This window comes from Sorghum bicolor, chromosome 2, assembly GCF_000003195.3.
Source record: "Sorghum bicolor cultivar BTx623 chromosome 2, Sorghum_bicolor_NCBIv3, whole genome shotgun sequence".
Taxonomy (NCBI): domain Eukaryota; kingdom Viridiplantae; phylum Streptophyta; class Magnoliopsida; order Poales; family Poaceae; genus Sorghum; species Sorghum bicolor.
Genome location: NC_012871.2, coordinates 54716021 through 54733687, shown reverse-complemented (window position 1 = coordinate 54733687; position 17667 = coordinate 54716021). Strand labels below are relative to the sequence as shown.

Below are 17667 nucleotides of genomic sequence, written 5' to 3'. Positions count from 1 at the left end.
ACTCACGTTCACTTGAGGGGACTATAAAACCAGACCCCCTGGCCCCTGGAGGAGGAGAGGAGAAATCATTATTCAGAGGTAGCCATCAAAGTTAGGGTTTAGAGCTTCTCTCCCACAGAGAATTAGAATTAGCTAATCCCTAATCCTTCAAGTTTAGAGGTTTGATTAGATAGCAATTAGAGAAGTAGAGCACTACGCTCTGGATTCGGATCTTCGGTAATAAAGATTGGTATTATTCATATCTTTCTCTAATTCTTTGTTCTAATTGAATTATGTCTCTAATTATTATGTTCTTAGTTTGCTCTAGTTCTATATTTGATATAGTTCTAATTGATAATGAGTTTATGTATAAGTTTGCAAAGCGCTTAGCTCTTGACGCGAGGGAGTTAGGTGATAGATCACATGTGAGCGTGGTGCTTAGATGTTATTTATCTGCAAATGTATCCTATTGGCCGGGTCATGTGGTAGTTCGCGATAGTGACAGCTTCGTTGATTCTTATATAGTCCACCCTCCGTTGATAGGACAGGCAGAACCGGTATTGTGGAGTAAGTCATGCGATGCTCTGATTTACTTTATCAATGTTCCTTATACATGAATGAAGAGTCTTTTATGCTATATATGATCTTGTAGATAACTAGAGTAGATTATGACTTAGTAGTTAGTAGATAACTTAGAATCCATGCTCTAGCTAATCCGACATCACCTACATATATGAGGAGTAGTCTATTTTCTAATCGCTGTGTCATCTACCCATGAACTTATAATTCATTATCATTATCTTTATGGTTTACCTCCTGCTAAACTAAGTGACTGTGTGACGAGTTTCTCATTAGTAATCATGTTCTTGCAAGTTTATCTCTAGTCTATGCCTTGATAGATTTTGCCCCCTTGATTTAATTTCATCTTAGATCCCTTGAGCAAAATTATAAATAACGATACCTGGAATACTTATCCTGGTGAAATGCTACAATGAGGTGTTTTATCTGTGTGCTTGCGGATAGAATAGATTATTTTCTAGAGAGCCTTTACATTTATAAATACCTTTGTACACTCTGGCACCATGCTGGGGATGACAACCTAGTATCTAAGTGGTGTTAGCTAGTGTCAACAGCAAGGTGTTCGGTGTTTTTAAGTCCTCCGAACGGGACTCTCCATTTTCTCAATTGTCCTGAGGTTCGTTGGGTGGCGTAGTCGGTACTTCCGGCAGCGCCTCCTCTTCATGTATAGTTATCTTCATTTTCCATACCTGACTCGGTGCTTCAATCTCCTCTGGATAATTCTGTTTAAACTCTACGTCTTCTGACCTTATCACTTCTCCTTCATAGTCTGCCCATCCGTCCTTGATGATCTGCCTCCTCTGGTTGCGGTTGCGTCGCTTTCTTACCTGCTTAGATTCTTCAATGATATAGTTAAGGTCAGTAAAATAACGGCGTACCTTCTCTGAGGGGAAGTGCATATGGACTTCTCCGGTTCCAATGTAGATAATTGCTTTAACGGTGCTGAGGAACGGTCTTCCAAGGATGACGGGTGGATCATATTCATCTTCTCCCATGTCAATAACTTGAAAGTCTGTGTAGACAACGTGATCGTCTATTTTGACTGGGACATCAGTTACTGTTCCTTTAACTTCTCGAAATGTCTGATCTGCCATCTGGAGCTGAATGTATGTTGGTTTTAGTGGCATGGTTCCGAACAAGAGCCGATAGGTGACTGCGGCCATTATGTTGACGCCCGATCCGGTGTCACAAGTTGCCTTGTAGAAGTTGTATCCATTTATGGAGCAGTAGATGCTTGGCTTTCCTGGGGCGTCCTTCTTGGTCAAAAGCGGTGACTTAAGTTGTTGATCTTGGCCTCCATGAACTACAGTGACCATCTTAGCTGACTCGGTCCACACTTGCTTATTCTTGTTCCTCCTGTTGGTCCTCTTCGTTGACTCACGTCTGGATTGATCTGGAATTTGTATAGTCTTGTTCTTGAATAAAAATGTCTCCTTCCTCCCTTTGATTTAGAAACTGATCTTGGCAGCTCTAGCGTAGATGATAGCTCCCGTGGTGTTCAAGAATGGCCTCCCTAAGATGATGGGTGCTCTCTCATTGTTTCCGGTCTCTACCACTACGAAGTCTGCTAGGGCATACAAGGTACAAACTCGGACACAAAGGTTCTTTACTATTTCTTTTGGAAAAGTTATCGTCTGATCTGCAAACTGCAAACACATGGTATGTAAAGAATTTTTCATAGAGTACCCTGGGTATAATGTTGACGCTAGAGCCAAAGTCACAGAGTGCTTCTGGGACGTCCACCATGCCGATGGAGATCGGGATGTCGGGGCGTCTTGGATCTCCTCTCTTGACCGGCAGAAGGTCAGTAGAGAATTCAGTGACGGGGTTACTCCAATTACCTGCATCAAACATGTCTACAAGATTTGCAGATTCTAATCCTTCCGGTTGTGATGGTATACCGGGGTTAGTAGTAGGAACAGCAGCAGCTATTTGATTTAACTGGGATTCAATCATTTTATTAAAGCTAATTTGATTCTTGATGACAGTAGAGAAATTATCCATTCTATTATTTATATTTTCTAGCATTTTATCATTTGATGCTAATTTCTTAGATAGGTTATCCATTAGCTTTCCTTGATTAGACACTAACTCTCTCAAAGGTGGAAAATTATTATTATTGTTGAAAGAATTGTTACCTTGATAATTACCTGAGTAGTTAGGCCTCTGTTGATTCCAACCTTGATTTTGTTGAGGACAGTTGTAGTAGTTGTTGTTGTTGTCGTTGATGTAGTTCACATCCTCAAGCATCTTAGGGCAGTGATTGCCTGAGTGTCCAGTGTCTCCACACTCCTCACAAGTCATGTGAGAGTCGTAGATGTGCATAACTTCCTTCTTATCTCCAGCTCTATCATCGAGCTTCTTCATGAGCAGGTCTAGCTTTGCAGACAGCATGTCTACCTCCTTGAGCTGATGCATACCTCCACCTCTCTTGCGTGTCTGGGTCCTCTCTTCATTCCAGCTTTGATTGGACGCCATCTTCTCCACAAGAGCTGTGGCTTGTGGTATAGTAAGTGATAAGAATGCTCCTCCAGCTGCAGCATCCATGGTCTCTCGGGCACTGTTGCCGAGCCCATGATAAAACGTCTGCATCAGTAGCCAACTCTCCATTCCATGATGGGGACACTCTAGGATGTAGTCTTGGAAGCGCTCCCATGCTTCTGGAACAGATTCATCATTTTGTTGCTGAAAACTTATAATCTTCCCACGGAGAGCATTGGTCTTGCCCATGGGAAAGAACTTTGCCAAGAAGTTTGTTGAGCAGAGTGCCCACGTAGTATTCTTCTCCTTTGTAGCGTAGAACCACTGCTTCGCTCTTCCTAACAGTGAGAATGGGAAGAGGCGAAGTAGTATAGCATCTTTGGAAACTCCTGATATGGTGAATGTGTTGCAAATCTCCAGGAAGTGTTGTAAATGAGCACTAGCATCTTTGTGTGCCTTCCCACAGAACTGGTTGGATTGCACCATGTTGATAAGTCCAGGCTTGAGCTCAAAGTTGCCGTCGATCTCTGCAGCAGGTCCAGTGCGGATGTTGTCCGTAGTGAGAGCTGAGAACTCGCGGATTGATTTGTTTGCCATGGCTTCGAACTCTGAAGAAAAGTTCTGGTGATCTTCTTGATTGGATGAAGCTTCTTGCTGAAGTGTTGATGATCTCTTCTTGAGCTTGGCTCTCGTCTTCTTGAATAATGCTTCGGGATTGTCAACAAAATTTCCTAGAAGATGTCTTCTATTCATACATTCCCCTGCATAAGATAAAATAGAAAAATATCGGGGTAAAACTGTATGAGAGAATAGATAAGCTCAATCATATTAGTGATGCGAATGATAACTCAAAATCCTTTATTCCATTCCCGATTAGTAATGAACCTTCCCCGGCAACGGCGCCAAAAATGCTTATTGGGTATTCTTAACATCATTACCAAAAGTAGACTAAGTTCTCTAAATCTAGTAACGGTGCCAAAAATGCCAAACCTATCCCTCACACCACTTAAGCCAAGTTGTCATCCCCAGCATGATATAAGAGACGCGATATTGAAATATGCAATTGCTCTTCTAAATAAATAATGAATGGGATCTGCAAGCGCACAGATTAATACCGATGCAGCATTTTAACCGGGAAGTATTCCAGGTGTCGTTATTTATATTTTTACCACTGGGAAGGGATTAACAATCATCAATATTGATTACAGAATAGAATATGAGATTGAGTATGTATCATTGCATGTATAATTGAGAACATTTATCTAACTCTTCATACAGGGATAAGTGTCACATAAAAGATATATAAAGTAATGAATAGTGACAAAGATAATTAGTCTGATCTAGCCACATAATAAATATGATAAGCACCTCAATTAGATACTCTAGAAAGTCATTAGCATGGTATTAGAACGAACTACAAGAATATTCCCTAAGTTATTCTCAACTATATAGTCTAGCATTATCATAATTAGTGCAAGCATACTTAGCAATCATTGCGAGACAAGACTACGCCCATGCATAGTGATATTAGCAAGGTAAATGAGAAACATAGCAATCACTCCCCTGTAATAATGTTGCTCTGCCAGCCCAATACACGAGAGGGGGACTATATAAGAATCAATGAAGCTGTCACTATCACGAACCACCCCACGATCTGGCATATTGGGTACAATCGCAGATAAATACGGTATAAGCACCACGCCTACACAATATCTATCATTTACCCATGGATCCGATGGATAAACGCTATACGATCCTAAGCATGTATATAGATCCAATCTAACTAAGCCAAGTACATAACTATGATAAACTAAGAACAATATAATCTTGAATATAAGCAAGTAGAGCAAAGTCATAAGCAATATATTGAAGTAGAACAAAGTCATATTCATAATATTGAAGAACAAAGATAATTAGAAAGCAATTAGAAGCACAATTAGAGAATTACCAAGAATCCTCTTGACAGATCCGGAAACCAATCGAAGATTGACTCCTTCTAGTTCTAATCCTATGTAGCTATGCTAATCTAGATGTCTAATTGATGTGGTGGCTCTAATCTTGATCAGAGGCTTCTTCTCCCTTGAAGAACAATGAATTAGGGTTGAGAGGCTTTCTCCTCCAGGGGCCAGGGGGTCTGGTTTTATAGTCCCTTCAAGTGAATATGGGCCATTGGATCAAACTGACATAGATTGTATGGTTTAGATTCATCCTTTAGGTCGGTGGAGATCTCCCACGAAGCAGAGTCCTGATTGGACTCAGGGAGGGGGCGGGCGCCTAGGGGAACAGGGCGGGCGCCCTGCCTCTGGCCTCGTTTCGTCTCCGCTTCGGTCTCGTAGCTTCTAGAGTCTTCTAGATGTAAGATAATTGCGCGGCATGTTAATATCTCTATGTAATCCCGACATGTGGGCCTTTCTTCCGTATTTCTTGATAACCCCCTGCAGAAATAGACAAACACCAAAACTCGTGGAATTCTGTCAGATAAAACCCTAAGTCTAGATGTTGATTTCATTTGGATCCTTTTCTTTATTTATTTGATAATTAAATTTGATACTTAAGGACCGTCAACAACTCCCCCAAGCTTACCTCTTGCTCGTCCCTGAGCAAGGATGAACTCAAGAGTTTCTACAGTGGTTTCATACCTTAAAAGTACACACGCATTCAAGCAAGATCTCATCTCTGAGTTAGAATAAATTGTTAAGACTTAAAACTTACTCATTTTACCTTTCACCATGGGGCTTGTAACCGTCACTTGTGTCTTGAGTAGTTAAAAGATAGAACGGTCAAGTCAAGCGCCATGTCTCTTATTCTTGATCAGCTATAGCTCTGGAGTTTTTGCAGATTTTCGAATAAAACTCAGAGATTCCTTATATGACTCTCTCAGATCTCTCTTTTGTGGTATTTCTGGATCCTTACCAAGGCAGTAATGGTATATGCCTTCTCTCAAAGTATGTAGTATTTGTGGTATGAGGCATAGTGATATTGCTTTCTCTCCCTACTCTAATAAGGTTTTGATATCTGGAGCTCATAGGTGGGAGACAGCTAATACATACTTACATGACATTTATTGCATAGTCAAACCATGGATCAAGAGAAACAAGTCAATAAGTCAAATCAAGATGTGCATGTGTGGCGAATGAATGGTGTATGGTGATGATGGTGATAATAATGGTGAAAGTCTAATTCTAAATTTGCTCTTTTGAGGGGATACATACCTTTCTTGCACTTTGAAGCTTTTTGAGGAGAATGAGATGCTCTATATTTTCTTTTTATTTCCTCTCAGGTGGGTATCTTGTACCCCTAATTCTACTGTCGGACACTTGTCCATTTTTACCTCTCGTCTCACTTTTTCTTTTCTTCGAGGTTCCGGGCACTTGCCCCTTTTTATTTCCTTGTATTATTATTTTTTTCCTTTTTTTTCTTTTTTTTAGAGCACTCATCTCCTGAAAGAATGTAGCAAGTGGTAGTAACCAAAATAACTGGAGCATTTATTTCACAGGGAATAACAGGGATAGGAAAATATTTTTGGCTATTCTCTCCCGGATAGGAGTAGAATACTTTTGGGTGGTTTTGAAAATGGAAATGAGTGGATATATGTGGATGGTACTTCCGGAGTAGAAGTAGCATGTATCAGTGAACGTGCAAGTGAATCTTGATTTTAACCACATGATAAGCTCCTAAGGGTCTACACAGCTTGACCACACTCAATGCTCATAAGCAGTAAAAAGTAAATGTGTGGCTCAAAGTCTAATAAGCATGTATATATGGCTGTGGTAGGAATTTAAACTCTCATCATACAGGAACTCATCATGTGATATTTTAAAGATTTTTTCAAAGATAAAATTCTCCAGAATTCTAGCATATCTAGGAACAGATAAACAACAGCTCAACCTTCCCATATCATATCCGTTAACAACTTAGACTTTAGATCAAGTACTCTTCCCACAAGTTCAGATTTAGAGCAAATATTACTTCATAACAGTCATGCCTAAACTTGAGAGAGATTTTAATTTTAAGAACTAGTCATGGCAGAGCAACTATTCATCATTTCCATGTGAGAGTTTATCATGAGGGTTGATAGCAAACTTTATTTATTTATTTATTTAGCAAACTAAGCAAAGATATATATATAAAAGCACAAAATCTTTATTTGGGTTTTTTATGATTATGCATCTCTTTATTATTTGAGTAAAGTATAAACGCGAGTAGAAACACTTAGCTGGATAAATGGGGGTGCTCTCCCCCAAGCTGGATTTTAACGTAATTTCTTCTCATGTAGCTAGCAGGTGGTGGAGGTGTATTTGAACGTCAGCAGCACCCTGACAGTAATTAGGATGTCCTCCGTCTGCTAGTCTTCTTTGATCCTTGAATTCTGTGGAGCTCAAATAGACAACAAAGCTTTGTGGAACTGGTTAAGTGTTAGCATAAATATCTAGCCTTTATCATATTGAGCCTCCTCAATAAATGTTATTTATTTAGCAGGATCATGCACTTATTATTTTTATATTTTTATTGTAAGATTAAAACATATTTATTTTATGCCACCACAGTGAATGTACCTATGGGTTTTATGCCATGAGCATACTCACATGGGGCTTACTATTTTTTTAACATTTTTATTTTCTTTTCAAGATAGCATGAACCTGATTAACTAAGCAAACTATTGAATGGAAAAGGATAACTACCAAGTTTACCTCTTGGCAAGGCGTTCGATGTTTTTAAGTCCTCCGAACGGGACTCTCTGTTTTTCTCAGTCGTCCTGGGATTCGCTGGATGGCGTAGTCGGTGATTCCGGCGGCGCCTTCTCTTCGTATATAACTATCTTCTCTCTCCACACCTGACTCGGTGCTACGGTCTGCTCAGGACAGTTCTGTTCAAGTTGTATGTCTTCAGTCCTTATCACTTCTCCTTCGTAGCTACCCATCCGTTCTTGATAATTTACCTCCTCTGGTTGCGGTTGCGTCGTCTTCTTCTTGTCCTAACCTGCTTAGAGTTTTCAACTATATAGTTAGGGTCAGTAAAATAGTGGCGTACCTTCTCAGAGGGGAAGTGCATGTGGACTTCTCCGGTTCCAATATAGATGATGGCTTTGATAGTGTTTGAGGAACGGTCTTCCAAGGATGATGTGTGGATCGTACTCGTCTTCTCCCATATCAATGACCTTCAACCTTTCGGAATGTCTGATCTGTCATCTGGAGCTGAATGTATGTTGGTTGTAGAGGCATGGTTCCATGCAGGAGCTGATAAGTGACTGCGGCCATTATGTTGACGTCAGATCCTGTGTCGTAGAGTGTCTTCTGAAAAGAGTATCCATTGATTGTGCACTTGATGCTTGTAACACCAGAGTCCTCCTTCTTGATGAGGAAAGGCAACTTGAGTCGACGATCTTGACCTCCTCCGACAAGGATCCAATGTTTTATGTCTTCTGGACAAGACTTCTCACCGTCTTCATCCTTTAGGTGCATCATTTGATTAGGTGTGGACCTAGACATCTGCACCTCTTGATACGGTGTCACCTCTGTTCTTTGTTTGTCTAGCAGTTCGAAGTGCGGTGTTGGCAATATCCTGCTCAGTGTGTTTGTGCTTGTAGATCTAGGTCCTTCACTTGGTGGAGTCTGGGAGTTGTAAAACTCCTTCAGGTTTTGCTCGAAGTGTACTTGAAGAGTGATGGTATAGTATCACCTTGTGGAATCTTTCCTTTCTTAGCGGTTGTGCATTGTGTTTGTGGCACCCTCCATGAATCATCTCTTATGAGCTACGTCTTTCTTGTGCAAATTGTTAAACTTCATGTGTCACTTTCTTCATCTCCAATGTGAGTTTATCTTAGGACTTCCCAGATTGATATTGAAAGTTTTCCTGCAGGGGTTAGTCCCACAAAATATACCAATATCTACTCAAGCAGTTTTTAGTTCAGTAACCAAACTAGACTCCATGTCTAATCAGATTAAGGAAGCCTATTTAACCTAAGCACCATGCTTAATTTAAATGCCAATGGAAGTATGTCGAGTACTTCCAAACCAACACTTGCTAGTAAATAGACAAAGGTAGCATGACAGCATTTATAGAGATCTACTCAAGTGGAGATGAAGTAGTGTGATTAGTATTTAACAAATTGAGCATGTCTCAAAGGTAAGGACAACCAACATAGCAACATGGCAAAGGATGTTTTTATGTAAAGTACTCCCCCAAGCTTGAATTTTTGCGAAATTCAAGTTTTGGATGAATTTAATTCAATGTTGTATGATGGTTGGTTGGACATACCTTGTGCTTGTCATTCATCCGATCTTCTTGCTCCAATCCTAAAAAGGTTAGTGGCAAGAATACCTGAAGGAATATTTCTACAATTATCTCAATATGCTCAATACACAAGGCAATGTTGCAAATAATTAAAAGTTCATGTTACAATCTGATAAGTGCTTGTTTAAGGACGCTAAGCTTATCCTTGGAAAACCATCAAGTTATGTTGGTGAAGTGGTTTCCCCTCCGACGCTGACCTATATCAAGATCAACTCAACGAGATCTGCAATATTTATTATAGACATATGCATCGACAACCGCCCTTTTAAAGTTTTTATAAATAGAAAGGAAGAGGGGGTTGGAGATCTCAAATGTGGTAAGGATGGAGAGACCAATTGATTGGGGAGATGTTTTATATGAGCAAGGACTTGGTAAGGTATTTATGAAATAACTTCCATGCTCACTATTGTTTCTCTCATTCTCAAACTCCAAGGATGATTCTTTACGAATGCTTAAAATTCCTCTAGGATTGTCTCTCAAGTTTGTTTTATCCATCCATTCAATGGTGATAGCACATGGATTTTTAATGCCCTCTAGCCATTGATGTTGCTCTTCTCGATCCTCCTTGTGGTCTTGGTGACTCTTATACATGGGATGTCTAGAGAGATTCATAGGATTATCGGGAGGTTCAAGAGAAAGAGCGTAGTAGAAATTATTAAGCTCAAGGATGGGTTGGATAGCCGAATCATGGGATTGGAATGTTTGGAAATCGGCTATGGAAACTTCATTTCCTTGTCTGGGAGATGATTCCTTCTCTATCTCTAGGATTTTTCTATGAAGACTAGTACAAGAAGGATGTCCACGAATGAAGACATACCTTCCTTTACTAATAGATAAAGAAAGAAGGACTCTACCAAAGGTTATATGATTAAGACCAATGTGAAAATATTTAGGAAAAACATGGTCTTGTAGGGCTAGGTCTAAACCAGAATTTATAAAAACATTAACAGATTCCCTAGGTGTAGCTAAAAGTGCATTATCTTCTTGATTAAAAGATAGGACCTCGGCTATAGAAAAGGGTTGGTTTTGACCTATTGCAATCAACTCCGAACACAAATCATAATTAGGGGCAGGACTTGTTGACTCCCATGGTCTATGGCTGGTCTCCGAAGGTGCAAAGAGTTCAATAATAGGTATGGAATTTAAGTTATCCATAAAGATAGAAAAAATAAAAAGATAAAAGAATAAAAGAATAAAAGTATAATACAAGATAATAGCAAGACTCAAAGTTATCTCAGCAAACCGTCTTTCTCCCCGGCAACGGCGCCAGAAATGCTTGTTGATATTGGGTAACGCAATAAGGAAATGATCCGCAAGCGCACGGATATCGGTGAGCATTTCACCCGGAAGGTTTTCCAGAGTATCGTATTTATATTTTTACCACTGGGAGAAAGGGTGCATCTGACTAACCAAATCTATTGCTACTATCCCTTTAGGCTACAAAGAATGTTTCTCGATGTGAGTGATGTATAGAGAAGACTGCAACCGTAGTCTCGTTCTAACCTTAGTAAGGATGATCTACTGTTCTATTGGGGAGGCTTACGGAATCTAGACACCACAAAGGATGTTCGACCCGCACCTATAAACCTACCCGTCCTGCTAACAAGATATGGGATACAAAGGTAACTCGGAAATGTCACTGTAACACCCAAAAATTTTGTTTCTTTTAAATATATGAAATGAATTTAAATGAATTTATTTTGTGAGCATTTTTCACTATAGGAAAATAAATAAATTTGGAGAAATTAAAATTTAATATAAGCTTAGAGAAAACTTTATGTTGCATTCATGCTGGAGCATTCTTTTATGTGATGAGTGTCTTGAAAACAAATGTCAAATTGATTAAAAATCCATTTGGTAAATGCATTGAAAATTTGTTTGAGAAAAAGAAAAGGAAAAGGAATTTCTTTCTCCCCTTTCTCTCCATTTCGGCCTTTCGGTCCAAACCCCCCCCCCCCCCCGCGCGCCCATCTCCTTCCTGGGCCGCGGCCCAGCCGCCCTCCCCCCTTCCCCTCTCTCTCCCCCGCTGACAGGCCGGGCCCGCCTGTCAGCTCCCTCTTCTCCCAACCGACGCCCCGCTCTTTCCTCTCTCTCTCTCGGTTTGGAAACCGTCCGGCCGCAAGCCCGCGCCCCCGCTCCCCACGACTCCTCCCCTCTTCCCCGCGCTTGGATAAGTAGTGGACTGCGAGCCGCGCGTCCTCTTCTCCTCGCCAGTTTTCCTCTCCTCGTTTCTGTTTCCGTCCGTACTCGCGCAGAGAGAAGCCGCCGCCGCGACCTCCGATCGAAGTCCGCCGTCCGAGCCGTTTTCGTCCTCCTTCTTCGTGTCGGTGAGCGCGCCTCGTCCTCCTCTACCTTTTCGGCTTTCTCCCGAGCGTTGCAGTGCTCTCTAGGGCCGGTTTCCGTGAGCTCCGGCGAGCTCCATGGCCGCCGGCCATGGAGCGGGCCGCGCGGGCTCTCCCCGGTCGCGCCGAGGCCGGGAGCGAGTTCCCCTCAACCTCCTCTTTCTCTAGAAGCTTTCGGATCAGAAAACCACGGCCTGTAGCCCTCTCGCGAACTTCTTCGGCGACCTCCGCCTCGTCGGCCATGGCGGCGCCGCCGCCGTCCCCTTCCCCTCCGGCGGCCGGCCCCTCTCCTCTCCCCTTTCCCCCCCCCCTCAGGATCTAATCCTGGCCGTCCATTTCAAATCGGACGGCCAGAGACGCCCAATACCCCTTCGGGGGAAAATTTGTTTAAAGAGCCCCTCCCAGTTTTCCAAATTCGGCCGCAGTCCTTAGCGCCATCGAGTAAAATACGTTTTCTCTTTTAGAAAACGTATTATCCGTCGGTTAGGTCAAAATACGCTTTCAGGAAATTACAGAATTGCCACTGAACTTGTTTTGGTCATAAAATATTCGTTATAGCTCCGATTTGACCCGTTCAAATTGCGTTAGATTTGTAATTAAATTCTCTACATGATAGTACCACTGTTTCTGTAGTTTGAAACTTTTTATTTTCAGGGTTAGGTTTAATTAATTAATTGCCTATAGGAAATCGCCGGAAAGTCGTAACTTGGTCGTTTTAGCTCCGATTTTCGTGATCTTCGTACCAATGTGATCGTAGTGAATCATAGGTTCTGTTTTTAAGTATTTTATTTCATTTTGATCTGTTGGTGTACTATTCTAATTAAATGATTGTTTGCTTGTATGAATGAACCTGGATGCGTGTTGTTGTGTGGTACCGATCGAGCGCAGACGGTGACGTGTTCGTGGGTGATCCATTTTACTACGAGGAGCAGCAGGACCAGCAGCAGTTCCCCTTCACTGAAGGCAAGTATAACATGGGTTTCCCTTGTACACCTATTCACTTAATTAATTACGCATCTGCATGTGTCTAATTTGGTAACCCTAAGGACATCCTAGCTACCTGACTATATATTTATGACACCTATGGGTAGAATGCATGTGGGTAGCTTTGCTAGTGCTTTAATTAATTGAGAATTTACTATCACTCTGACTTTAATGAGTATGATGATAAATGTTGGGAAAAGGGCTATGGTGCAATTGACTTCGGTCGAGTTGACCTAGACCCTCCTTAAGGACTTCTCTGTAAGCGACTATCCGGGACTTACAGTGCAACCGTGATGGTTATATGGCTCTAACTTTAGCTCAGTAATAGGATCTCATCTAGCTGGTTAGAGGCTACCCGAAAGGGCGCAAGAGGGGCTTGCCACTTTGGGTATAGAACTGCTTCTGTTCCTATGTGTATAGCCGTGATGGAAATGTGCCATAGGAAAGGGGAGTTCTCTATATCTGCCTGCCGAGGAAACCTCGCGGCCCTAGCTGGTTAGACGTGGCCTATGGAAGGCTTCATAGTGTTCCTTGCCCGCTCACCTTGGCAGTGTTAGTGGGTCTTGCAAACCCCGGGCATATGGGTAACACGACTTACAGGAAAAGTGCACACCTTTGCGCAGAGTTTGATCAAACTGGTATACTAGCCGTGCTCTCGGACATGAGCGGCCTTGGACCCTTACGGAATAGTTGGGTGTGGATGGTTATGGGAAATAACTTATGAAAATCTGACACATTGATCGTGATGATTAATGTGGTTTAACCGTGATGGTGATGGTGTTAGCCGTGAAGGTTAACGTTGTTATTATCATGTGCTCATTTGGGCTAATCGGGAGCTTAAGCATAATTGATGATTAAATAGGATTAAAATATTGACCAATTAAAATGCTAACTGCAGTAGCCAGTGTCTGACCTCTTTGAGCCGCATAATATCCTATGTTATGCTTGCGGAGTACTAGATGTACTCACGCTTGTCTTTATCTTTCTTTTTGGACAAAATCCCGGATGGGTAACAGATGACAGCTACTATGAGGAATTCCCTGAGGACTTCTAGGTTGGCGATTCCCCAGTCGGTCGTCCCTGTGTTGGAGTTATCTTACCATAGTTAGTTATGAGTTTATTTTCCGTTTGTCGCAGACTTTGATATATTTGTGTTGTAATAACGTTTTGTAAGACACTTGTGATGATACATTTGTAATTTGTCGACTTGTGTGCGCGACTATTTCTGGGGCGCACATGAGATTATTGTACTCAAATTTATCCTTAAATTTGGGTGTGACAAATTGGTATCAAAGCAAGGCTGACTGTAGGACGCAAACCTAGGTAGAAACAGTCGATTTTAGGGTTTTTATTTTCGCTTTATTTATTTCACTGCTCACTTTACTTTCTTGTTATTTTATTAAAAGTTTATATTCTTACCCAATGTTCTATTTATATAAACATATCGATTCTAATTCTTAAAACAAAATTTATAGATGCCTCGTCGCAGCGCAGCCGCGTATCGCGCCCTCTTCGTCGCCGCCCGTGCTCCACCAGTTGCACCAGCACCAGCTCCAGTACCTGCACCTGTGCCAGCACCAGTACCTGTACCAGAGCCCGAGGTCGTCGCCTATGGACACGGGGTCCCCTACGCCTACACCTTCAGCTCCTACACCAGTGGCGGTACCGATTCCGCAGGCTGCCGCTCCAGTTCCACCTGCGCCTGCACCACCTGCACCTGCACCACCTGCACCTGCACCACCTTCGCCTGCACCCCACGCGTCGACGGGTTCAGCACCGACGCCTCAGTAGCCTCAGGTTGTTCCGGAGATGGGATGGACCTCCAGGAACAAGTTCATGGAGGCGGACGAGGACGCTCACTACCACACTCTGCTCACGGGTGTGTTGGCGAGCTATTACCCGGAGTTTGCCGCCACCGTCCGCTACCTTTGCTCGGAGCACAAGCACCAGTTGGAGAACACCTACTGGAAGGCCGAGGTGATCATCACAGCTCGAAACAACGTCGACAACTCGGACGAGGTGGAGTCCATCCACGAGAGCATGGTTAGACGTGCTTCCGCCTACGAGAGCATGGAGGATGCAGCTCAGGCCGCGTACTTTCACTACCATGGCCGCCGTTTTGAGGCCATGCAGGAGGACAGGTACCGGTTCCTTCCCCGCAACGACCCAGATGGCAAGACATGGCATGTCCTGGCACCTCCTGCCGGCGACCCTACCCTGGATACGACTGTGAGACACGTCAGTGCCATTCAGGAGATGAATGGGGCACTGAGACAGGAGCTGCGTGTTGCTCAGCAGGCGGGGAAGCGCCTCCAGCGTCAGGTGGATGAGCTGCGTGGTCAGCTTGGACAGCCACCCATTTACAAGAAGAAGCCCCGCAAGTTCGTTCTCCAAGATAGAGCTCCTTAGATTTCCCAGTACTTTCTAGATTGACGCTAGCACGAGTATTTCGGTAATGTGTGGCATGTGAGCTTTAGTGAGTTGCTGTTTGTGTTGATGAACATTTATGATTTGGAGTTTTGTTTGATTGTGGAAACATGTGGGCCTGTCAGCATGTTTCTAAACCTTAATTCTAGAAGTAAATGTTGTTTAAATTCGAGGTTGGGTTACTTTATCTGTCTCAGTCATGCTGTTTCTGGAGCGGTCTGGGATGTTTATTCAGTATCTCATTATTGGTTCAGTCAAAAATTACGAAATTTTTATGGTGAAAACTAGACTGGTATATCTTTCATCTCCAACTGGAATCACCTCATTATCTGTTCGGATCTATGAGATATGTCCGTTTTAATCTGCTGTACCTGCGCAGACTGAGAACCAGAGCAGAACCTGATGAATCAGAATTTTGATTATGTTACTGTTGGAATCAGTAAATGTGGTCTGAATAAAGTTTGTAGAGAATTTCCTAACCTTTCCAACGATGTATACCATGTAACTTTTGAATCTATAGATTCTGAGATAAGCACAGATTACTGACCTGCTGAGTTTGAAACTTGTCCAGAAAACTGCTAGACTTGTTTTTATTCATTATAAGCGATGAATAATTATTTTTTTGGAAGATCACTAAAAGCCGTGAATCTTTGTTGGAAGCAGATGGACGCCGAAGGTGCAGCCGCTGGTCGTGGACGTGGCCGTGGCCGTGGTCGTGGCCGTGGACGTGGTGTACCTGAGAATCCACCACCACCACCGCCGCCGATGACTATCGAGCAGCTCATGGGTATGCAAGCTAATCTGATGCAAGCCATGATGAACCGTATGAACAATGAACCAGTAGCAGCACCACCGCCGGTTCAAGTCCGTGACAAGCGAGGGGAGTTCTTGAAAGGACGTCCTCCGGTGTTCACCCATGCCTCTGATCCACTGGAGGCAGACGACTGGTTAAAAGCAGTCGAGAAGCAGCTGAACATTGCCCAATGTAGCGACTTGGAGAAAGTGTTGTACGCATCAGGCCAGCTGCAAGGACCTGCACAGGAGTGGTGGGAGTCTATCAATATGGACGCCCGAACAATGCTCCGCCAGTCACCTGGAAGGAGTTTACGGAAGGGTTCAGGTCCCATCATATTCCAGAGGGCCTGATAGAACTAAAAGCAGAAGAGTTTCGGTCTCTCAAGCAGGGATCGATGTCAGTCAGTGAGTATCGTGAAAAGTTTGCACAACTGTCACGATATGCTCCATATGAGGTGGCCAGGGACTCTGACAAGCAGCGTCTCTTCCTGAAGGGTCTGTATGATGGACTGCAGCTGCAGCTGATGAGCAACACCTACCCTTGCTTCCAAGAATTGGTGAACCGCGCTATTGTCATCGACAACAAGCGCAAGGAGATAGATGCAAAGAAGAGAAAGCTCCAGGGGCAGCCGTCGGGCAGCAACACTCGCCCACGTGCGTACCCTCAGCAGGGATTCCCTCAGCGCAGTCAAGGACCACAGAATCAGTGGAACCGTGGTCAGTTTCCTCAGCGTCCCCAGTACTACCAGCAGCACAATCACCAAAACCAACAACGCCCCCAACAGCAGTATGGCAATCAGAGTGAGCAGCGCCCCCAGCAACAGGTCAGCAATCAGGCACCACGCCAAGGAGTGCCCAATAATGCTCCTGGCAAGAGTGCAGCACCCAGCGGCAATCCCAATGCCTGTTACCGCTACGGAGAGGTGGGACACTATGCCTACCAGTGCCCCAAGAAGCAGAATCCACCAGCCCAGCAAAACCAGAACAACAATCAGAGGCCTGCTCGACCTCTGTTCTCTGGGAAAGTGAACCATGTGTCCGCTGACACAGCTCAGGAAGCACCTGAGGTTATGATGGGTACGTTCAACATCAACTCCATCCCCGCTACAGTACTGTTTGATTCTGGTGCTTCACATTCTTTTATCTCCCAAGCTTTTGTTAGAGTGCATAGCATCCCACTTTGTGCACTGAAAAATTCCATGCTAGTAAATTCACCGGGAGGCACCATGCCAGCTAATTACTGGAGCCCCTCCACTAGTATATCTCTAAGGGGGGTAGATTTCAAGGTGAAACCTATTGTGCTAAGAACCATGGGAATTGACCACATACTTGGTATGGATTGGATGAAGCAGCATGGGGCAGTAATACAGTGTCAGGAGAGGGCTGTGGTGGTGACATCACCAGGTGGGGATAGAATAAGTGTGGATGTGGCAGTGCAGCCTCAGCCGACTGCTACAGTGAATCAGTTGAGTGGTGGTAATCAAGAAGACCAGGTGGTGGACGAGTTCCCCGATGTTTTCCCGGATGAGTTGCCAGGTATGCCACCAGACCGAGACATTGAATTTCTTATTGAGCTTTTACCCGGAACTGCACCCATAGCAAAAAGACCATATAGAATGGGGGTAAATGAATTAGAGGAACTTAAGAAACAGCTTAAGGAATTGCAAGAAAAAGGGTTTATTCGTCCTAGTTCTTCACCATGGGGTGCACCGGTAATCTTTGTTGATAAGAAAGATGGCACTAGAAGGATGTGTGTGGATTATCGGTCATTAAATGAAGTCACTAT

The 17667-nt window shown here is 43.3% G+C and overlaps 1 protein-coding gene across 1 annotated transcript; it reads left to right on the top strand.

The window, feature by feature from the left end:
* On the top strand, positions 2303-14450 carry LOC110432726 (vegetative cell wall protein gp1-like). Its single transcript, XM_021453514.1, has 2 exons — positions 2303-2361; positions 14135-14450. Exons 1-2 carry the CDS (start codon positions 2303-2305, stop codon positions 14448-14450), a joined length of 375 nt encoding a protein of 124 aa, XP_021309189.1.